The 25,572-nt window shown below is 32.3% G+C and overlaps 1 protein-coding gene across 2 annotated transcripts in view; it reads right to left on the minus strand.

Annotated features, from left to right (window-relative positions):
* Nucleotides 1–25,572, minus strand: part of LOC130646903 (protein SDA1 homolog) — a 32,511-nt gene that overhangs the window by 593 nt on the left and 6,346 nt on the right. Inside the window, exons 2-6 of one of the 2 annotated variants that reach the window (XM_057452566.1) lie at nt 18,384–19,100; nt 18,126–18,272; nt 7,583–7,772; nt 7,387–7,497; nt 87–254 (exon numbers count right to left, since the gene is read on the minus strand). In XM_057452566.1, the coding sequence (XP_057308549.1) occupies nt 87–254; nt 7,387–7,497; nt 7,583–7,772; nt 18,126–18,272; nt 18,384–19,100 (1,333 nt within the window). Of the gene's footprint in view, nt 1–86; nt 255–7,386; nt 7,498–7,582; nt 7,773–18,125; nt 19,101–25,572 lie in introns of both variants that reach the window. The other variant, XM_057452565.1, reaches the window with a different exon arrangement.

A 25,572-nucleotide genomic window follows, 5' to 3' on the forward strand; every position in this document is an offset into this window, starting at 1 on the left:
CAAGTGAAAACTAAAAGAACAGAAATATCAAGGGGGAAATAGAAATAAAATTAAATTACAATGCAAAAAATATTGACGTGACTTACCATGCTCCTTTTCACTATCCTCCTTATCATCATCGACATTGTCATGATCATCTTCAGAATGAGATACATCAATCCATTCGCCACTACCATCACTGTCCCTATCGTCTTCATCAGTTAGCCATTCATCTCTACTGCCCTCCTTTATATCTTCGTCGTCATCAACATTGACTGTGATCAAAAAAGTAAATTTGCATTAAAAAAAACAACAATGTGCAATACTGTTAATTCCGAATCTTATCAGGTGCGCTAGAATACACTGCGCTAGAAGTGCTCGGATTTTTCAGTCCATTCTACTACTTTACTCTACTCTACTTCCCCTGCAGCCCACCGACTCATAATTCTAAGGGTTTTGGATTCGTCTACCCTGCTTACCTATATGAAATCTGACAGACACCTCAAAAATTTAATCATTCTAATCCGATATAAATAGAAACAATAATAACATTTTTATAATAAAAAATTGTGTTTGAATTGAAAAATTCTAGCTAAGAGAAATGGAACACGCCGCAAAATCAACACTTGAAAAAATAGTCGGACCCAACCATATAAACACCGTCTGGTCTGCAATAAAACCTTTTATAAAAGAGAAAAAATATCACCAGGAACTAATCGAAGAACTTAAAATAATATTTGAGTCATGGGAAAAAAAGAGATCAATAGAGACTGAAAACATACGACATGACTTATATCGATTTACCGCAAAAATTATAGTTAACAAAGGCCATAATAAACGTCAAGAACACCGACAACAAATGTTTTATGTATGTAATACTATCAGCATTACACCCACAAATCAAAGACCCACAAAGACCATCAAAATACAAGGCATACATTAAGAATCAAAGTAAACGTATTTGAATACGATGAAATTATAAAAATCAAAAGGTTCGCAGGAAACGAAAACGCATATACATATCAGGGCATTATTGTTGGATTAAAAACCTACCAATCCTTAACCACACTAGTCTCCTCGTCAATCATTTTAACATCCGAACGTTGATTGGAATTAAAATAGAAAAGCATCTTCTGTTACCGTCGAATATTTTTTGATATTGTTTAATAAACCTGGGTCAACAAACACAAAGAATGTAATCTATGTCTACCACTAATACTCAAATCCAGCAACGGCTACCTCCTCTTATCCAACCTTTCATCTGCTATAACATCATCCACATAAACAGAACCTCACAAGCTGCCAATTTCCTGCTAAAAAAACTCAATAACTTCAAACAACTTATCACCGGGGTTCTACCAAAAATACACAATCATCAGTCCACAACTACTTTCTTTCCAAACAAGTCTTATCCCACTTAAAGTATATATTCAAAACACCCTTTAAAACCACCGGCCAACAAATTCAAAACCAACTTACTACAACCCGTCAGTCTCACAAATAACGCCGTACTAGGATATAGATCTTCTCTCTCCAAACTCAACCTTGTTTTCACCAGGACTCGATGCTTTTCTAGAAATGCAGATCAGGACAATACTTTTCATGTTTACTGCCGCAAGTTATTGTTAAAGAGGTTTATAAGTCAATCAATGGTTTATCGTATACAACTTTAGATCTGCTAGTATTATACAACAAAATAGGGTTGCTACAACGAAGCACGGTTTACAAAATGTGCCCGTCTCAATCAAGCGTGTCGACACACTTCAGAAGCTTTCTTTAGAGAAAGAAAAAGTTGCCATCTCTAAGTTGGTCTTTTCGTCTTTGTGCTTCATATATACCCCAATTAGGCTATATTATATACTTTACTAGTCGATAACACGCATGGAAGAATCCACCCAGGCAGAAGAATAGGTTGTTTTGCAGATTTTGCTAATGTCAGCAGTCCATACACAAAAAAAGTGGCGAAATGTAGCTTATCTGTTGCCTGTAATGCGTACAGATTGAAACGTTGATAATGTATAGGATCATGTGTTTGCAAACGCATAAGGAAATATGTTTTAAAATTTTGCTGACGTCAGTAAAGTCCTCTAAAGTACAAAGAAAATTTTCTTTAGACACTGTAAACACTGTAAAATCCAATTTACTCCCGCTACATTGGAAAAGAGAACCTTAACTTATATTTTGATGACATCTGCCAGGACCCGTCAACACACAATATTTTTTTCCTGAAATTTGTTGACACGTTGCTTCCAATGTGTAGAGCTTGAAACGCTAATCAAAATAATGCATAGAATCATGCACAACACCAACAATAATAATAAAGTCAGAAATAACTTTTAAATAAATTTTAAAAAACAGCAGTTTGCAACATAAACAAAAACACGAACAACTAAATTAAAATAAAGTCATAAACCCACGTAAATTACCAATCAAATGTCTACAACCCCCTGTAAAAATAACCTGGCATTTTACATGTCGGCTGACAAAAGTTTAACAGGATGTCAGAAACAAAACAATAAGAAATAACTTAACACGCACGCTTTAAATTCTGAAAAAATTTATTCCACTTGTCATATTGCACGTCAACCCCTTGTAAAGTTTACAGGAAATGTGAAAATAATTAAACTCTTTTGGGCATAAAAAGACATCCTACTATCCTTAAAAAGTTCAAGTCTTTGAAAAGATTTTGTAGGTAGATAGCTAGCTTGTTACCTCATAATTCCTGCTCATAAAAGAAGAGTAGTTTGGAAACAAAGGTAGCTAGCTATAGATAATTAAAAAAAAGGAATAACAACATAAGTCATAGGTTAGAGCTAGCTATGGGATGGGGAGCTTGACTTAGCTAACATTAGCTAGCTAACAGTAGCTAAGACGCCCAGTTAAATATACTTAAACTGGGAACACTTAGCTAAAACTAAAGCTAGCTATTTATGCTTAGTAAAACACATATAAAGAGAAACAATAGGAATGTAAAATTAATATCATTACAGTTCAACAAACCATAGCTTTCCGTTTGAATTTCAGGACAATACATTAGTTACGCGCCAGGGCATCATTAATTATGCAACAAAATGTAAACAAATATGGCTACTAACGCGTTAAAATATAAAATTTTAGGAAATTGAGGCTTTTAAGTGGCTTTTCCTGGAAAATTCGAGCCTGCTTGCTCCAGCGACATAAAAACCAAACGTCTATATCAAAGTTCTTACTATTTGTGATTCCAAATCCACTTCAAACTCTAGCTTTTTTTTTCTACTTCTAACTTTACTTTACATCTAGCTCCACTTTTCACTTCACTCTTCTACTTCTTGACTTGGTCTCTTTTCTATTTAAATATATAGCTAAGCTTTTTTGAACCACTTTTTTATTTTTTTGAAGATAAAGGGATCGTTCTTCTATGATTTTTTTGGCGGCCTTTATTTTCTACTTCTAACTTTACTTCTAGCACCACTTCTTCCTTCCAACTTCATTTTTCTACTTCTTCACTTGGACTTTTTTCTTTTTAAACATGCTTTTCTGAACCACTTATTTTACTTATTTTAAGATCGTTCATTCGTGTTTTTTTTGGTGGCGAGAGGACACCATTTTTCGAAAGTTAGCCGTTAAGTTTATTTCAGCAAATCAAATTGAGTCGTTTTCATCACGTGATGTACACAAACAAAACTCACGACAAAGAAGACATACTAATTTTGGCAACTTCAAAAGAAAATTTCGGCAACATTAAGGGGAAATGACGATATCCACTATGACCGTCACAAACACTCCGTATTATTATAAAAGATAAAGTCGATTTAAATTAGCCGTTTTAAAATGTTTTACTATTGTACATTATCGAAAGTGCACTTAAAATGATTTGGTACTTTAGCTACATTAACTTCAAAAAATTTCGGACTGTATAATTATGGACAAAAAATTTTAGATGACTTTTTTGAATTTCGGACAGATTTCGGACGAAAATTACGGACAAATTGAAAGACTACATTAAATTTTGGACATCTCTAGTTATATTTTTTTTTCAAAAGCACTATTTTTAATAAACTTTTCAGTCCAAGAACTTCTTCGATCGCAGATATTATTCCAGCTTCTTCAAACGCTGTTTTTACCATTTCTGGGTCGTCTCTCAAGTGATCATGTAAACCAATTATCTATTTGGGACGAATAGGTTTCATAATGGTCAAAGTTGTATTGATTTTTATTTCATGGATGTCTTTTCCTTAATCAAGGCCCTTGAAAATCTCGTTGGGATATCGCTCACTAAATTTGCTTTTGAAAAAAGATTTTGCCACACCATTGATAAATATAATGATTGGAAAACACGTGTAAGATTTGGTGGCAAAAAAGCTAAAACAGTTATTTTTTTCAATTACGTCAGATACTTTTGGAGTACACTGACCTCTAAACACATCATACGCAAGCAAGCATTTCAGACCTTCTTCTAAGCCCAATTCAGTACGCTTAGGTTCAGCAAAAGGAAAGATAACGGATTCGAGATGTTCAATGACCTTTTCCCCGTTACTCTAATGATTTTTTGTATGCGTCACATTAAACCCTTGTGGAAATTCGACTCCTGCTGGTTGACATCGATTTGTTTTACCTTTATAAATAAGCTGCATCAGTAAGAATTTTCCAGACTTAGTGCACCAAAGAATCCCAGTTGTTTGTTAGGATTTTTCCTTTCCAATGAGAGGAATAATTTTTCCACCATTCACATGAAGGGTATTGTTTGGGCTACATACATACATAAGGGAGGTTTGATCAAAGTTTGTAATGAGATTGTCAGGTTTATGGTGCCATTGTTGAAGTTCCTTTATCTTTATCTTTATCTAGCGCTGGAAATTTAACTTTTTTTCTTTCAATAAACCTAGATCGATATTTTCGCAGTTGTAGCTTTTGTCTGCACATTTTTTTACCTTCTTGCTCCATCCTGTAGAGAACGTTGCAATCCAATTAGTGACTTAATAGATATAGCCGCCATTCGGTGTGTTTTTACCATTGTCATTGGTGCCATTGGGTGTTGGAAGAAGTGTTACTTGCAGGATAGGTTCTGCTTGGAAAAAGTTCAGAGAGTTACTTCCTTTGTTGACTAGCAGAGTCCTGTCAATTGAGGTAAAAGGTAGGTTGTATGAGGCCTGTGTAAGAAGTGTTATGTTGTACGGTAGTGAGACATGGGCAGTGAAGCAGGAAGATCTTGACCGTTTAGAAAGGAATGATATGAGAATGGTTAGGTGGATGTGTAACGCCAGTCTGAGAGACAGAAAGAGTTCAGATGAGCTAAGAAGCAGGCTAAGTCTCCATAGAATTAAAGATGTTATTCAGATAAGAAGATTGAATTGGCTAGTGCACTTGGAAAGAATGGAGGAGGATAATTGGGTAAGAAAGTGTAGAGACTTAATAGTTCCTGGGGCAAAGCCCAGAGGCAGACCGAGAAAGACTTGGCAGGAGGTTATAAGGACAGACTTGATACAGAGGAAGTTGAGTTTAGATCTAACACAGTCTAGATCAGATTGGAAGAGGGTCATTAATATACCCCGTCCAACCCATGCTAGCATGGAAAACGGACGTTAAGCCGAGAATGATGATGAGAATGATGATTCGCAATTAGAAGAGATCAATTGTTTGGTGACTTCCGCTGTTACTGTTGCACCCTCTAAATGCAGTGCTTCTACCATGGTAACAACCTTTTACATAAGTTCTTTAAGCAACAAAGCTACCTCATTTATTAGCCTTGATTTCTGAAGGGAGTTTGCCTTTTCTTTTCTTTTTTTTTTCTTTTCAACCTAAAAGTACAATAAAATGTTTTTGTTTTATTATGAAATTACCACCTACGACAAGATCACACTTTCTCTGCATCTGACAGTGGAAGACAGCTCAAAAATTTGGTAAGATTTTATTAATAACGGAAGTAAGACGCTCTCAAAAATTGTATAACTAACCTTTTTTAAATCATTTATGCTTTGTTTGCGGATCCCTGTAAATTCCTGTGAGTAATCTCTCAAATCTGCAGCGTTACCATGGCGGATTGCGTGTGAACCAATTGCAAGCCTTTGCAAAAGATCCCATGTTTTGTACTTTCCTCGCTTTTTTTAGTTTTCTTTTTCTCTTAACTTTTTAGCAACCCCTTCTTTTTCTCGATTCGTAAAATTGTATTCGTAAAATGTGTTACAACTTCTGAAGGTTTTGGTGAACGCTTGAAAAAATCAGGGATAGCAGACATCCTTCTTCTAAAGCTGTACCTTTCTTGATTATGTTTTTAAAAGTAAAATCAGAAAAATCAAAAAAACATTACCAATTTTAATGATCGAATTTTTTAACATCCAAATTTTTTTAACATTTAAATTAGAAACAATTGTTCATTTTCTTGAAAAGATGGGCTGATTCTTTTGTTGAGAAAAGATACAAAAAATAGAGGCAAACTTTTACGACACTGGTTGGCACGTGTATCAAAAATCAACATGGAAAAAGCCAAGAAAAGATGAACCATTAAGTTTTAAGAAATAAACTTATCCTGTTGCATAAAGATTTTAACGTTCGTTAGCTTTATCTTGTGTATTTGATTCGTGACATACGGTTTTTTAACTATTTGGAAAATTAAAAGTTTACCTCATCATGTTATTCAATTATTCCTATTATCTTTTGACATCTTCTAAGCCTTAGCTATGAATTATTTTATCTGAGTGTTGCCAGAACGAAAATTTTTGAAGATTGTTTACATTCTTGCAATGTAATTTCTTAGGCTCGACTTTAACCTTATGATTTTGTGAGTTTATAAGCTCTCCAAATTTCCTCTCTGACACTGTTTGCAATGACCTTAAGCCCTGATTGTTTGAAAATTACTAATATAATCCTTTATACTTGCAATTTTGTTTTAATTTCTACAATACTTGTGAAATCAGTCTTTATTATTTTTAATTCTTAAATTTAAGGCAAAGATTTGAGCATAATTGTCCCAATTCTATAATTCCTAACTTTATTGTTCATTTTAACATCCAAATAAACTATAGAAGCACTTGTCATAATGCAGACATATTATTATAAAATGAGAAAATGTATTGATTTACGAAGAACGTCAAAATGCATCTATCAGTGCATATAAAAGAAAGACAAAATTGTAAAAGAATCCTTAGCTATAGCCTACCAAAATTAAAGTTGTGCATGTCATAAATTTTCAAGTTAAGGAAGATCTCGTTTTAATTTAATGAAAACAGGAAGCTATCAGAATTTTAATCAACTAATATTAAAAATCCACGCACAAATTTTAAAAATTTAGTGTAAAGCTGAAGAGGTATAGCAAATAAATAATGTAAAAAAAGAATCAGTAAATTTAAATTATTAAAAATTACCATTTTTGGCAAAAATTGAAAAACAAATAACCCAGATTCACTCTGACTTTTTTAACACATAACTTACCATGATCTATGAGAAGATCTGCCCCTGGAACAAAAGATGGTGCATCAACAGCAGCAAATTCTTTTTTCATATTTTTACTAACAGCAGTTGATGGACTTTCCACTGGTTTTCCTGACAGTAACAAAAAACACCTTTAATATAAGAGAAACATTTGGTGCAAATATTAAAACTCCCTGCATTTTTAAGTAAACAATACCTCTGTCCTTTTTGTGCAATAAAGTTGGATCAACATTTCTGTACAATTGCATCAGGGATCTGGCAGCCATCATGACTGTTTTGTTTTTTGCATTCTTGTATTGCACCAAATCTTGCAATAAATCAGGAGTCATCGCTAAAGGACATCTTGAGCAAATTTCTCTTATTCCATTTAATCCCACAGCCATGACCTAACATTTTTAAAGAATTAACTGTGTATAAGAAAGTACAGCGACTATATAAACCTATTTGGCAAAAACAATTTTGTTACAAAAAATGCAACATAAAATATAAAGGGAAATATAAAAACAAAAAATCTTTTAAAAAGAAAGGAATTAGCACAACATTTTACAACGTTTTGGCCGTCCGACGGCCATTTCATATAACAATTACAATGTGTTTATCTTTAATAATACAACCCTGATATGTTTATCTCCATAATAATACGGAGCTTCCGTGTGTCTGTCTGTCACTTTTGCAAAGACGATATTTTGTACTACACTCAAAGTTTTTTTAAGCTTTTTTGTTTTGTTTACATTTGTCTTGCCACCGCTAAAAACCACGTGATAGAAAATAAGCAGTATAATTCGCTCAAATACGTACTTTCAAACGGGACGGCATTTGAATGTAAAATTCCTTGGTGTAAAAACAAAGAAATATAAAAATTTCTCAACAAAGTTCTTGACAGGCGAAGTAAAGAAGCGGATAAAAAATGTCTTATTTTCGATGATCCCTTAGTCATAAAAAAGTGCAGATATCAAAAACAAGAAAAGTCAAAGTGGAGAAGTAGAGTGGATTAAAAGCATATAATTTGGAACAGGGTTACCATCGACACACAAAAATCCCCAAAAGAACAGTCCCTTCGTCATGAAGAAAGTGCAAAAAGTAAAAAGGTAAATTAGTTCAAACAAGCATATATGAAAAAGAAAGAAAAGTCCAAGTAAAAAAGTAGAAGGAGAAAAGAGAAGTTGGAAGGCACAAGAAGTTACTTCGAAAGTGAAGAGTGTAGCTAGAAGTAGTAAAGTTAGAAGTAGAAAATGAATACTTGAGTTTTAAGTGAATTGGAATTCAGAAAAAGTAAGAACTTTGATATTTTTAGACGTGCCGTTTTCATATGTAGCTAGCACACTTAAACTTGTCAAGGGGAATCACATTCTTAAAAAAATCCATTGTAGCTTTAAATTCTTAAAGTTTTTTAAAAAATAAAAGGCTAACATATTTGTTTACATTTTTTGCATAATTAAAGTTTCCCTGAGGCGTAACTAATGTATTTAACCTAAAATGCAAAATGCTACACTAAGCTGTTAGCTTGATACCAAACAAATTTGCTAGAGAAAGAGGAAATTTTGGTTTGTTGAACTCTGCAAATGTCATAATTTTTACATTAATTGCTATTGTTTGCGTAAGAGGTCTGGGATAATAAACAACACGCGTCACCATGAAAGTCAACAAATTTTTGTAGAATTGGACTCCACTGTAAGCTGTTGTCTTTTTATATTTCATATTATAAACTTTTGTTGAGAATTAACTGTATGTGATGCCATTATTGCTGGAATAAAATTCCACGGTTTTACGTTTTTGTTTGTGTTAAAAATTTTACAAAATTTTGTGGAAACAAATGTTTGTCAATGACAAAAAAAATACTAAATGTTCTGACTGAAACTGTTTCTGTTTTTTATACTTTGTAATCTAATAGGCGAAGACTGTATGCACTGAAATGACTGATTTTTTCTATAATTAGATGTGTTTCATAACTCGTTTTTTTATAATTCGATGTGTTTCACAACAACTTTGATGGAAGATTTAGGGGTAAAGGCAATATACAACATGCTGAATGAGCTGAATTTTGTTGGTTTGGATGTGCTCTTGAAAAACAGATCTGTTTTACATTTTGTATAAACCTTTGTGAGGACGAATCGTAAATAATGTTTAAATAATGATTTTTGTTGATTCGAAATTCACTCCTTCCTTATTGCTTTTTTGGCATTTTGGTTTAAAATGGTTAATGGGCAGTATGGATCATTATTCAAAGAAAAAATTAGGTTGTTAACCGGTTATTTTTTACATTTTGTGTATATATAAGTGTGGCAGAGTATTATGCAACGAAATAAATGATTTTTTCAGATTTAAATTTTTAGATCTATTGTTTTCTAAACTATGGCTTTTTGTATATATATGCTTTTGTAAAAGCTTTTGGGGAAAGGACAATGTTTAAAATGCGTAAAGAACTTATTTTAATTGATTTGTGCTTGCTGTTGCAAGCCTTTCTCTTTTGACAGTTCAGATTCAAATATTACAGGTTTTCAATGTAATCACTTAATAAGATGTAAATATTTGAGATGTGTTATTTCTAACTTTATTATTATTGTCGGTGTTGTAATTGTTAGTGTTTTACACCTTGTAGGCTGTTGTATTTTTGCATTTTGTGAAAGGTTAAGAACTTTTTTGGAAACGGTCTTTTTGCATTTTCAGTTCAATTTTTTGGTAAAATGCAGTTTTCAATATACTAAAATATTTGCTGATGTCATCAAAATTTTAATGACAGATCTTTCCTATTTTTTTCTGCCTATGTGAATTTTTACATGGGCCTTATCGACTAGTATATACAATAATATTGATTGTACGATCATAAACTTATGCATGGGGGAAGCCAATGATTTGAAAATAGAAATATAGCACATATGCAATATCTCTATTGGGAATTGGCTTGTCCCTACGGATCAACAGAATCTGCTTTAACTTCTAATCAAAATTATTAGTATATAGTGGTGGAGATTATAGAAAAGTTATCCAAAGTAGGTTTATTTATACAGAAAATGCTCCAAAACAGCACTATGATTTTGAGCTTTGACTGTTTTTTCATTCCAGGCAGAAACACCCATATGTATGCGGGCTCTTATTTTTAAATGTCGCATAGTCTTAAATACAAATACAAATTTTTAAGATGATAATATTAAGTAGGATTAGGAACAATAAAATACAAAATCCATCACACAAAAAACTTTGTAAAACACACAAAAATAAATATCATGACAATATTTTTTCAAAAATCTTTTTTCATACTTATTATGTGGAAAACTTCTGTTACAGTTCTCAAAACGCTAAGGGGCTATTTCTTTCATACATGAGATTAAGATCCGAATGCTCTAAATGCTCCATTTACCATTTCTTTGATATTCAGAGCATTTAGAGCATTCAGAATGATTGTAATTACTATGGTGAAAGGCTCCTTGCTCTAAAAACCATTTCTTTTGTGCATTATTTTTTGTTGGTAAAATTCTTGCAGTCAGAATCCATTTTAAATATTTTACATCAATTTAAAAACTGGGGTAGGCACAATCTAATTATGTGAAAAACATAAACAAATAGGACAGCTTTACATGTAAACAAAACATAATGACAAAACTGAAAGTAAAAGAAAAATGTGATATAATAATTATGTTGTCAAACTTGCTGTTATGACTGATTACGACGACTATGGGGAACAGTTACCATCACCACCAAAAAATATTTTAAACATAACTTAACAATTAAATTAAAAATAAAAAAAAAAATAAAAAAAAGTGAAATGGTTGACCTAAGTGTACGCTCAAAAGTCAAGGAAGATCCCAATCTAATATAATGAAAACAAGAAGCTATCAGAATTTAAATAACAAATATGAAAAATCCACAGACAAATTCAAAATTTAGTGTAAAGCCAAAGAGGTATGGCAAATAAATTTACTATTTTGGCAACAATTTAACTTAGTTTTACGAAGAACATAAAAAAATATATATAGTTAAGGCTGAACAATATTAATAATAAGCCAGTTTAATTTGCACTCTTAGTTTGTCAGGAAAAGGGAACAGAAACAGAAACATTGAAACGAATGAGGAAAGTAAATGGGAAGAAAAAAGGTGTGGACATTGATGCTAGCAAGATGAGAAAGGAAACAAAAAGGAAAAAGAGAACATTTTAAATGCTACAAAATACACCAATTTAGCCACTCAAAAAAAAAAAAAAATGGGATGAACAACATCACTAAAAAATTTAATTCAATTTTATTTCAACTTTTAATTGGAAATTTTTAAATAACATAACATTTGACTTGTTAAATTGTTTTTTTTTTCACCTTAAATATTATATTTTTTTGCATTTATGGCTATGAAAACAGCAGTTTTATTTAAAAAGTCCTATTTGCAACTTCAGACCTTTTTTTCTGGATTTTTTAGTGACGACCCATTATCTATGAAATTTTAGATTTCTTCATCACACCCAATTAATCTTAGTCGATGATGCAAAAGTTGTGAATAGAGCTTATGGCGAGTACGAGTGAACAAATATTATTCACGTCATTAATATCAACAACCTAAGTCAAGGAAAACGCGATTTTAGCAATGCAAATGCCCTTGTGTGTCACTGGTTTAGTAAAATTTATATATATCAAACGTTTTTGAGCTTGTATGCAGAATCGCCAATCATTGGGCACCATGTATTTTACGTGAATCACCATTGAATCGTTTCATGTCGCTGTTATCAAATACCGAGCATCATGTACAGAACAATCATGTTACAGTCACACTCCTTGAAGAAGAATTATGGACACACACAAAGCCTTTTCTGTTTACATAATCTTCGTTAAAATGATTGCCCTAATTTCTGAATGTGTGTACCATCTATCGCCCCAATTAAAGCAATACTTCAAAGGGGTTCCCTAGATGCAACCACAAAAAAATACACACATGTTTAAAGGGGAAGTCCGGTAAATTTTCAAAATTTGTAAAATCACATTATTTTATGTCTGTATAACAGCCAAAAAATTTTTTTCAGCTACAACGTTCTAAAAGTCATAAAAAAGCAATTTTGCCTCATATCATTTCTACTTTCACTTCATGATATTTTTCCGCAACGAGTAGTCTGGACACTAATATTCTTCTGACGTCATTCGTGACAACAACATTCAGCGCAGTACTTTCTTTCAGTAGTAAACTTATCTTGAAGTAGTTATGTCATATTTCTCTTCTGATGTAAGCGATGTTGAATGTAATGAAGATGAAGAATTTGGTTTATCTCCTTTCATGTTCGAACCACAAAGGAGTCAAAGTGAAGTGGCTGCAGCTTTAGAAGCTTTAGAAAACAACGTTGGTGCAGAAAACTGCAATGTCGAAGCTGGAAATCGTGTTGGAAATGTTGAGTGGTGCCAGTGCAAAAAGTGTAAAACTATGGTCACTGAAACAGAAAGTTTATGTTGTCGTTAATAATGATCTTCGAGACGGTCTTTTTCTGTTGATTAAAATATCTTCTTATCGTGTATTTTACTTCCTTGTTTGCTACATCAATCACTTTATGTTCTGTCACGACAAAGTTTTAGAAAGCTAAACGTTGTTTATTTACAGACGGGGGTACGTCTTTTTAAGGCTTGGTTCTCACCTGGCACTACAGAGCACTAAGAAGCACTAAAGAGCAATAGAAATTGAGCACTAAAGAGCACTGGAAAATGAGCGTCTGTTTTAAAGTGATTCACACTATAAGAGAAAAATACTTAATATAAGATCTCTTTTGAGCATGGAACGTAGAAGAAGAAGGTTGCTTTTGCTGCTTTTGCTGCATTTACAAAAATTGAAACACAATTTGAAGAATGGGAATTTGCCAACCTTATCAAAGAATTACAGACAGGCAACAGAGAATACTTTTTCAGGTAATTTCGTAGTACTGAGAGGTTCGATCACCTATTAGACATTTTCCTTTGTTTTGAAACACACACAGAAACCAACAGAATAAATTCGCAATAGACCATTCCCGAATTTCCTAATTATGTCAAACTCAATTAAAGAGGTTGATACTAAAAATAATTCTTATCCCTAAGTTTCTTAGCAAAGGATATAACAAATCAGGAATAAATTAGAGCCCTGACCTCGATGATAACAACAAAAAGATGGTGTTGTTTGAAAAAAAAAACAGTAACAATCCTAAACTTTGATAGACATTTATATAATTTGTAATAAGAATTTTAAAAAATTTTTTTGCAGAAATTATTTACACAATGGTGTTTATTCAACACACAAATTTTAAAAGCTGGACCATAAGCTGACCTTTTATCTTTGCAACTTTTTATTCTTGGACAAAATATAGCATTGTATAAACAGTTTAAAGTTTTACACAATCTTATTTTTTAAATGTAAGAACAAAGTTTAACCCCTCGTTATCTGTGATTTGAGACTTTTCTCATCTTTGATGATTTCGCATTGGAATAAATCCACAGCAAAAAGTGTGATCTAAATGATCATGGCAATATTATGTAGCTTTTAAGCCTGGAAACACCACAAAACTAACTCATCTGCTTTAAAATTAAGCAAAGATGTAATGTTATTATTCGAATAACTGCTCTGAAAGAAAATTGTCAAGTCAAGTGGAAAATAATTATTGGTCAGAATATCATGTCATTGATGTTATGAAATTTCTGCAAAGAATATCAGGTGCAAAAAAACATCCAAAAGAGGATTCTAAGAAGCTTTAAATAGGGGTCAATAACAATTGATGTGTATGTGCAAAATAATAAAAACTTTGATGGTGCAATAGAGAGACACAGATTTTGGTAAGTAGGTATATCTGAACAAAAACTATATCAAAATCCTATACAGCCCTCTGAATTAACAAAAATGCTCAACAGCAAATTTTACCAACATTAAGGTTAGCTTTGACAGCAAAACTAAAATCATGATTTCAAAATTAAGAGTATCAAACACCTGAAAAAGAAACCAACAATAAAGAAAATAGAAATTGTTTTTTTCTAGAGTATAGTTCGATTGCCTTCTCAGCAATACCCAATACAGCAATATAACATTAAAAGCTCCTAGCGAAAAATAAAGTAACTACGTCTTTTGCACTTTAACTATATCATTAAAAACAGTTCACAACCATTTGTGGTGAAATTAAATCAATGTAGAAAGAGCTAAAAATTATTTAATTAAATGCAGTTTTTCTGTGGCATTAAACTTTAATACTTTCAAACCGTCTTTCTTCTTTAATAATTTCAAATTTTAAATGTTTTGAAAAAAGTAATCCTTTAAGTATGGTTCAGAGAATACGTGTTCACCACCACCATAGCGCGTGGTCATCACATTTGTTAGGATAAAATCGCTAGTATTTAGAAAATAACGTTCTTACAATGGTCAGATTTGAAAACAATAATAAAATAACTGAAAAATAAATATATTATTATAAGTAATGATTTTTATCAATGTTGTCACCATAAGTCACTATTCAACTTTCCCTAATTCAATTTACATTTTTTTTATTTTACAAGTAGTTCCAAAGTTTAATTAATGATTCCACTTACAAAATTATCATACATGGGGTGAAATCCCCAGCTTTGAAGATAACTGGGACTTATACCATGCTTGTTCTCAATGCCAAAACAAGGGTGCCTTTATCTTGCTGGTGCAGTATGTTTTTTAACGAAGTCTTGTTTTTTTTATAAAAACCAGGGAAAAGTTACTATGTATATTTATGTGTGATGTAAAAATCCCTACAGCTAAATTTTGCCGTCATAAGGATGTGCCTCTACGACATTTACGACAGCAAAAGCTGAATGACGTCTCCGATTCAAAGGGCTGTCCATATTTCTGGATTTGTCTGTAAACAGTGTCTGGAGTCAACAGCAGTATTGGACAATGCTGAAACATTATTGTGGAAGACCAATCTACTTAAGAATAAAGTCACTACAAAGCCTATCCTTGCATATCAATTAAAAAATTGGTTCAGGATAAATACTACTCAAAGTTCTCTCTTGTACAACAGAGCAAGTAGCAAGTAATACCTGCCCTCGGTTTTGCAAGAATAGGCTTGAAGACTCTATTATCTCCTGTACATTTTGCTTTTGTAAAACTGTGTCCATTACAAGAATTTTTTAAGGTGTCTATTACAAGTATTTTTTAAGTGTGTCCAACGACATGTTTATAGTGAGAGAATAGCTACAATTGTGCTGTCACAAATCAAATTTAAAATGGCAATTTCTGTAAATCAATTACTATCTCCAAATTTTCTAGATTCTCTAAACTGTGTAAATAACATTATAAATGTCAAATTTCTAAAATATATTGTGGCAAATTTACACCTTTAGTGAAGTCATAAAGAGCTGATTGTCTGTCTTTGTAAAATAAAGTGCCTGTCAGCAATTCATCATAGTTCTTACCTACAGGATATATCAGTTTTAAACAAACCTCTAGGCAAACTACATTGGTCAACTTTCAAAAAAAATCTGGGCTAATGAATTTGCATGTGTGGGGTGTGTGCTATTGCTTGCCTTTTTAAAAAATCCTGAATGAGCAACAGCTACATCTCTACATGAATAATTCTGATTGTCTGTCTATGAGAAAGTGCAAGTTAAAAAATAAGTACGTTTTTTAAGAGAGGATGGAAGATGTCAAAACTTCAAATAACGAATTTATGAAAAAATCTTGTGATTTTCAGATGCAACAAGCGGTCCAGTGTTTTGTCAATACTTTTATTTAATTTTATCAGTTCTGTCAAGTTACTTTTAAGGCTTTTCATTTATTTTAACAATTTAAAAGAAGCATCAACAAAATTTACTGAGAATTTTTTCATGGCCTAACAACTGGTTACCAGTTGAACAAAACTAGTTGAAATGCAGACAAAGAGTTCCAGCAGTTCAACAATACTCTTCATTTCCATTATAGTGATTAAGCAACGCCCCAGGCTCATTTCCGTAAAATCAAAAATGAAATAACTTAAGTATACAAAGGATAAAAAAATTATGGGGCGCTTTTACTTTATTTGTTTTATACAAATTTAATGACATTGGTACAAAACAAAATTGTCTTAGCTAGGCTTTAATCAAATAACAAACAAATGGTGAAATTTCTTTAGCAGCAATGACTAAAGGCTGTGCACATGGTGAATTTTCAGGCCAAATGTTCAACAAGCTAGCCAACACACTGTTATATTCCACAGGTCAGTTTAAACAAGTACACATTCTGCATATACAACCATAATACAAGTTATTGCACGCCTGGTCAGGAATGGAATACAATTGCATGCACATGCCTCTACACACACACACCTGTATTAATTTTGGTGTGCTATCTTTACTTGCCTCAGCGTGTTAACAAAAGTTCAATTTTAACACTGATCAAAACACTGCAGCGTTTGCAAAATATTTCCAAAATAGTTTTTGAACCAAAAAAAAAACAAGAAAAAAACTGCAAGTTCACAGGTATGGAATCTGGCTTAAAAGTTTCATTATCAAGTGTATAATTAGCTAGTGGTAACACGTGGTTAATGGTCTGATAACGTTACATTTTCTCCATATTTTTATACAGGCCATTCTATACATGCAGCTGGCCAGACTCTTTTTACTCTCAACTATTTACAATTAGATGATCCATTTATTCGTGTATCGAAAAAAATTGATTTTTTTTGACTAACTTGTGCTACTCTTAAACCCAAGTTTGTTCTCCCTTACGGGCCAAGCTATAGAAACCAACCAATACACAGGCGACTTTTAGTGCCAAAATGTTTGATATGATTTAAAAATAAACACTTTAATTACTGCTGCAGTGGCCAGGTAATTTGAAGTGACAATAAATGTTTTCTCCTTTTCTCATTTTTTTACTTTATGTTTCAGGAAACAGATGGACTTTAAAAGGTGGACTTTAAACCTACATTAAACACAGCTCAAAATCAGTAAAAAATCCTATTGTAGGACAGACACCTTTTTTCGTTAATAATATCTAGCCTCTACCAGCTAGATTACAACTAAGAAAGATGAGAAAACTTTTTCATGAAGGAGGGAACAGTTATTATTTACTTTTACGTTATGAATTTAATTTCTTAATAGTGGATTAGATAGATAATGGACCTTAACATAACTTAGCGATGGTTCAAACAATACCCTGTTATAGCAAAAGCTTTTTTGAAAAAAGGATTTGCTGGGTAATTCTTCACTCTAGGAAAAGTTATAACCATAAATTGTTTTCTGCTTTGATTGGAATAAAGATATAGGCTGTCATGCTTAGAATACTAAATCTAATTGTAATTTCAACAGAAATATAAATAAAAAATAATGAGAAAGAGGTAGCTAAAAATCATAAGTAATGTGTATCGGCTAGGCTGATTTAAGAATAGAACACAAAGTACATTTTGGTCCCTTTAGGTAGCTTAAACTTCCAAACACATATCTATAATTCTTGTCTGTCTGCAAACCAAAGATGATAGCTGTGGGAAGACTTAAAAATAGTATTTGAAATTTGAATATAGGAAATTGCATAAAAAGGGGATAAAGAAGAAAAAAAAATTCTAAAAAATCTAAATAAAGAAGTAAAACAGATTAGAAAGAGCTACAGAAGGAACATAAAAAAGTTTTGGCTGCTCTCACTTGGGATCAAAGTTACATTGTTATACTTTGGAAAGATAGATCAGGAGTTGATACTGCAAGTAACGTACCACCATAAATAAGTGTCAACACAAGCAGGAAGGCAGGCAAGCAGATGGCATGTAATTAACATAAGATAAAAGCACAGTAAAAATGTATGGTAATGCATACCTCATTTGAATTTCTTTCTGACACGAAGTTATTGGCAATAGTCATTAATACTGGTTCAATTGCATCTGGTGGAACCATTTCGTGGGCAGATTGAGCAGCAAACATAAGCAACTTTGTCACCTCTCGTTGGTGTGGTTGAAGAAACCTCTGAAGGAATGGGTAATAGTTAAGTAATATTAATTCATGTAGACCCACCAGTCTTGCAATCAAATTCAACACCATCAGTTTGACTTCAAATCTGTCTGCAGAGTGCTCTACCTGTTTAAAAAGTTTTTCTGCAAAGCCTTGTGGGTCATTGATTAAATGAATAGCAGAGAAGTTGAAACTGACAGGTTTCTGTTTCATTTTTGATTTTCGTAACAACGACAATGCCTTTTCTAACTTTCTAGCTTTTTTACCAGTTTTTTTGCTCACTTGGCTTGCAGTCATTAACTTTTTTGCTTTTAACTCTTCATCCTCACTTTCTGAATCACTATGCTTAGCTTCTTCAGGAGTATCACTTCCCAAAAAGAATTTCAGCGCTGCAACCATCACCTTTGTTATTTTAGAATGACATGCAGTGACAATAACATTTACAGTTTTGACATCATTCCAGACATTTCGTCTATAAAGTTCAATCATGATATCTAATGATGTTTTGGCGGCAATGGAGTGAGATTCATTTAACATCGAGAACATGTAATTTTGCAACACAGTATTCACTTTGTTATTTTTATGCTTTGCATTAATATTCTTGACATCAGTCACAATGTGTGAATACAACGTTTTCCTCAATAACTTATCTTTGGCTCTTAAAAGCTTAAAAAACAATTCCAAGACTTCTAATGGCGACACCAAATTTTTATTTCTCAGGAGCATTAATGCTTTGCACATAGTCATTCGTAACTCTGGACACATTACTGAGTAATGGTGTGCCAACAGATTAACTACATCTATTGGAAATGATGTAATTCCAGCTTCATAACAACCACCAACCTGAAGGAAAAAGGACAAAATAAACTGTTTTTCTATCTAAATCGAAGAACATTACCTGAGGTCAGGTATAGACTGAGCTTGCAAGGTGAATAGGCTTACCAAGGCTAATATTTCTCGGAAGAGATAGATAAAAAGTTTATATTTTATTTATTAACTGATAGCAATTTTGTTTGGGTTTGTAGAAAACAGGATTTTTCCAGAGATTTCAATATTTTCTGTCATCAGTAATTTTAGACCTGTGAGGGGTGTGAAAATTTTTAAGCTCTATAATAGAAGTCCAACATCATTTTACACTTTGGGTTCTCTTTTTTTGGTTAGATCCAACACTTTAAGGGTACTATTTTTTTTACTCAATTTCCGTTTTTTCAGGAAGTCTGGGTTGTGGATCAAAAATTGTTTCATATAATGTGGAAATTGTAGAAAGTGCAACTTAGGGTATTTTTGGTGTTGGTTACTCGGCCTACATCCTAGCCAAAGTAAAAATTTTGAAACACAACAGCTGCAGGGTATGGCCAAGTAATGCCGTTTGGTCATTTTCGGAAACTGCTTCTTGTAAAAATATTATGTCCACAGTTGAGGATGCCCTTAAAACAGGATGCCCCTAAAACGAGGTTGCCTTTTTGTAGAATTGTCAATTTTTGATTTTCTAAAGTGTTTTTATATATATGTGATGCTCTCTGGGAAAATCGACCACTTCTCTTTCCGTATTTAAAAATACGGATTTCGTATTTCGTATTTTAAAATACGCTTATTTTTAAAAATACGTAATACGAATTTTCGTATTTTTAAAAATGCGAAATTTTATTTTTAAAAATATGAAATTCGTATTTCATATTTTTAAAAAAATATGAAATATGAATTTCGTATTTTCAATTTAACAAGTTTGTTTTTATTAGGTTTTTAATTGGCTCAATGATTTCACAGGAATGTTTTCTCGTCATTTTAGAAAGAAATATGGCAACTTTGAAGCTTCGCGGAGACGTTTTCTCGTCATTTTAGAATGATATATGGCAACTTTAAAGCTTCGCAGGGATGTTTTCCCGTCATTTTAGAGTGAAATACAGCAATTCGTATCAAAAATGAGACGAACCCTAACCAGACATTACTTTTTTACGTCTTTGTATTTTAAATCTACAGTGTTTTTTTAGAAACGCATATTTTTTAATACCAATTTCGTATTTCAAAATACGAGTATTTTTAAATACGAATTTCATATTTTTAAAAATACGAAATTCGTATTTCAAAATATGCGTATTTTTTAATATGAATTCCGTATTTTTTGAAAATAGGAAATACGGTTTTAAAAAAAATATGCATATTCTTAAATACGCAATTCGTATTTTTGAAAATACAAAATACGGAATTCTATTGTTTTAAAAATATGAATTAAAAATAGAAGCGGTCGATTTTCCTAGAGAGCATCACATATATTGATAGCTAGCAAAACACTCTTGTTAACTTTTTTTGCCTTTTGATTAAGAGGGTAGATATCACAACCTACTGTGCAACCTCGTTTCAGGGCTAGAATGGTACTGCGAGAACAAGGTTGATGTTCTGTGGACTTAAAGTTGGTGGATTTGAGTGATAACTTTGGTGATGGCTGTTTTATTCAAAATCTTAGTACAGGTGTTTATTCTTTTTTAACCACTTCCAAACTTTTTCTTCTAGAGTGACTTCTAGTGATATGAGGTGTGTACAGGCTTTAATGTACACAATTTAATGGGGGTGAAGGGTTGACCTTCCTAATTAAGTGCTTCATTACTCAAGATATACACCATGCTAACCAAGGTACATCGTCTCTCCAAAGATGAGCATTCTATCGATCTTTCAAGAAAATTTAAGGTACACAGTGAAATATTTCAGAAACGTTTGAATTTTTTTTTTGCTTTTGCATGTATGTATTCTGAAAAAGAATTGTTGTCGAAAATCAAAGCACAAGGTAGCTGCTTGTATCTATATAATAATACAGAGACTGTGTGTGTATGTATGTGTCTGTCTGTAACGGGCATATTTTTAACAGTTATATTACAAATGTTAAATTTTCAGACGTTACGGCGCGATGTTGACATCGCGCCGTAACGTCATAACTTAAACGTCATAACTTAAACGTCATAACTTAAACGTCATAACTTAAACGTCATAACTTAAACGTCATAACTTAAACGTCATAACTTAAACGTCATAACTTAAACGTCATAACTTAAACGTCATAACTTAAACGTCAATATCTTAATTTAAATTAATGAAACCATTACAGTGCACTTAAAACTTTGAGGCCAAATAACTTGGAAACAAGGTGGTGACCTTGGTCATTTTTCACTGCGTGGGTAACTAGGGACCACCTGGAACCAATTTGGTTTTGGAATGGACGGGTTGATGACGTCATCAAAAAACCTTTAAACCCCAATTGCTCTGCAACCGTTTGGTAAAGATAAATAATCCTATACATTTTCTTGATCAGCGTTTCAAGATCTATAAGATGAAGGCAACATGAATACAAATTTTTAAAAACAAATTGGAGGATTAGGGGCGGGTCTTTGCTGACGTCAGCAAAATATTAAAACCCTTATATCTCCTTAGGCGTTTGTCGAAAACATTTGATCCTGTAGATTATTTTGCGGTTCAACCTCTACACATTACAGGCAACAAATAAACTAAATTACAAGGGAGACTATTTCGTCTTGCGTCAGGTAATTTGGAGCTATTTTCAAATACTTGTTATTATCTTCACGTTCCTCTACTTGATTACAAATATCAAGTTTACATAATTGTTTTGCTGATTTAGGAAGCACATCAGTGCAATAAGCAGAACCAATAGATTTGTTGTGATGTGACTTGATGTTAAACTATCTCTGAAAAAACAAAGAATGTTTAATAAGGGCATGTTATCTTAGCAACATCACAAATACCTTTACCACTTTTCATTAATGATTGTTTCCTATTCCTTCGAGAACCATAATAAAGTCTTATACTGTGTAATTTGGCTGTAATGTAATCAGTGGTCACTCCAGTAACACTTGTATTTCAACGATTTTTTTTTAAAACACTCAAGTGTTCAATCTAAAGCCTGGTTTGTACAAGGTAGGCTCAGCGTTCCAAAATTTAATGAGTTTGATGATGAAATCATGACACCAAGTATACTTTCTCTTCTTGTTGGTCTTTCCTGTTTTTGTGAGCTTTCACATTTATTAATAGTAATGTCATAATTTGTGATTTTTTTTGTATTTGCCTATTTTCTTCTTCAACTGTGTCGACTAGCCTAAAAAAAACTTTCTACCTTGTCATAACCATAATACGGCAACTTGGATAGCTTATCATTAGGCTAGATAATCAATGCACGCCAAAAATTATCAATTAAGAAAACATTAAAAGGTTAAAAAAGTTATCAAAGATAACTTACCTTGTTTCACTTTCCATTTTGGCACACTTTCCTTCTCACAAAAACTGAAAATGCACTAATAGCTTTGTTTAAAATGACTGGCGCAAAAGGGAACCCGAGGTATAAAATGATGTTAGACTTATAGAGCTTAAAAAGTTAGCTAACAAGTCTTTTCAAATTTTTTAAAAAGCTCTTCATGCAGATCCCAAGTTATGGGGTCATCAGCAAAAAATTAGGACACCTGGGACGAGCAAACAAGTATTATTTTAGCAAAAAATATTCGGTTTATCAATTCACATTTTCGCTTTCTACAATCTCATTTTCAAGATTTTTAAAAGATCTACGGCAATGTTTTCTCTTTCTACGATCCCGTTTTCATTAACTTGGAATGGTCTACAGGAATATTTTCACTTTCTACCATCCCACTTTGACTCATTTCAAATACAATATTTTACGAATTGAAACAATATTAAATGACACCAAGAGGGAAAGAACCCCAGCCTCCTGCACGAAGTGTAAGAGTTATAACCAGTAAGCCAAGTTACCAAACAATAAGCTTCAGCGCCAACCACTAAGCTATGGCTACAATGTAAAAATGATTGGGAAATTATTAGTGGACAAAAACCTAATAAGTTCAATTCCGATGTTATGGTTTAGTCATAAGGATATCCTGCAGGCCACCTACTTCACACTAAATAGACAATGCTAAGGCATTCAAAACCTTTCAAGATAAAACCTCTCAAAAAGCTTTGGGGCTGAGAATGTTTTCAGTTCACATAAATTCAGTTAAGTCGGGCAGCAAAAGTTTAGTCCAATTTGACAAGGCACAAAGAACACAACGTTTGCAGCAATTTTCTAACTTCTTATAGATTGACACCATCTCCACGTTCGAACTGGGAATCTAGCACTAAGTTGTTAAATAATTTTTGAAAATCTGTATACCTTTTCTTATAATAACTATTTAAATCTTCTCCTTTAATTTAAGAAAAGAATTACGCATACTATATAGTACGCAAATCTGGTCCCTTAAGATTATGGTTGTGACATACAGCACTGCACCAAGGGTGTCCACTAATTGGAGAGTTTACTGTATATATACCCTCTGTGAGAGATGTGCTTGTACATATGTGTGTGTGGAAGTTTATCTGTTATTTTATTATAGTTGATTGTAATTTTTTAGCGAGAGAAACGCAAAACTTTAGTCCATAGAAAATTTGGAAAAAATCTTTATTATTTTGTTGTATAGGCATTCTGATCATCTTCTTCTTCATCCAAGTCAATTAAGTCACTTGCAGTTAATTCTTATTCATATTAAATTGCTGCCTTTGTATCAACAGCAAAAATGATAGTGCATTTTGATTCATTATTATAAAATATTTAAAAAAATAAAAACAGTAGTAGTTTCAGCAGGAAAGTATTTCTATTATGTTGATTACAAAACCATTTACTCACATATACTGACTAAGAAAGCATTGTCGCTTCCTTTGTTGTTTTCAGTCTAGTCTTGTTTCTATGATGTCAAGAGTGCGATTTTGAATTCTTAATGACTGTGCCTACAACAGAAGAGGTGTTGCGACAAAAATATTTTTCCTTGTATTTACTCATCAGGGACGCAGTTAATATTTTTTGTTGCGAAGGAAAAAAGTAATAATCTGTCTTACTAAAAAAAATGTTAGGATAATGTTTTGGATAAATTTAAACATAACTAGCTGTCAAGGTGAAAAGATAAATATACTTGCATGCAGAAACTTGTTTTTATAAGTTGTTTTGTTAGTTCTGAAAGTTAAAAAGCAAGAATTATTCTTGTGCTGTTTTGAAAGTTACACAGATTATGCCTGTTTTGTTTTAAAAAGTTAAACAGCAAGTGCTGTGGTGAAATTTATGCAACAAGTTATACTTTCGCTGTTTTGAAATTTATACAGCAAAAGTTATTCTCCTTCAATTTAAAAAAATTTTAAAAAAAGGAAAATTTAATTTTTAAAATTTTTTTAGTGATAATTTAATGTTTTTTGCGCAGTCTTATTTAAATCTATGTGCAAAATGTTTTTATGGATTATATATAGTTTAGTTGACAATATTCAAAGTCTTTTGCAGCATTAAAATCATATATTTAAAATTCATAACAGAGGAGGATGTTACGACCAGCATATTCTACCTTGTTTTTATAATTTTTCCTAAATGGTATGGATGATATCCTCGAAAGTCTTGCAGCATCAGGTTTTCACTAGCATTTTTTTAAAAATATATAACAACTAGTCGGTTGCCTGTGGATAAATCTACATTCGCCCGTCCTTTATTAACCGCATTTCGTGTTTCTTGCTACTGTGACAGACAACCGTATACGGGTATTATAATATAGATCATAACAAAGGAGGGTGTTACGACAATAATAATCTGTCTTGATTTTCACTTGCATTATAACTATTTTAGCGAAAGTAGCTAATTCGTGTTATCACATAAATAATTTTTTTTTTCGCTTAATCATGTGCTTTATAATAATTGCTACAATACTTCTTTGTAAAAGCATTGTTTGGAAACTTGCAAATATAAACTCACAAATCTCTTAAGGGATTAAATTATATAACAAAAGTTAAGTGACTGCATGAAGATGCAAAGGTTTGGTATTAGCTTGTACATGACAGATTACATTCAAACTGTATATACTGCATTTCTTCAAATCAAAATTTTGGCTTTGTTTAAGAATATAAAACCGTTTGATTGGATAAAATGAAACACTTCAGTTCTTTTACATTTCATACAAAATTGGCGTGTAAAATCCTTCAATCTCAACCCTTTCTATATTTGAGCTGTATTAAAATTAGAAATACTACTGTAAAATACAGCCCTGTGAATCCAAAGTACTGAATGTCCGCACGATAGTGCCAACATCAGCGGCCAAAAGCTGGTACAATATTGCAGACCTACAGTAAAAATGAGGTTAGCAAAGCCAATTTAGAGGCAATTTACAGGTCGGCACACATTATATTCTCCTTTACTCTGGGGATTTAAATTACAAAATTTATCTCAACTAATATCTTTTGCAGGCATGTTATTCATTGACAACTTTTTCTTACCTTTTTTCTACATCCTTTG

This window comes from Hydractinia symbiolongicarpus, chromosome 6 (assembly GCF_029227915.1).
Source record: "Hydractinia symbiolongicarpus strain clone_291-10 chromosome 6, HSymV2.1, whole genome shotgun sequence".
NCBI classification, from domain to species: Eukaryota; Metazoa; Cnidaria; class Hydrozoa; order Anthoathecata; family Hydractiniidae; genus Hydractinia; species Hydractinia symbiolongicarpus.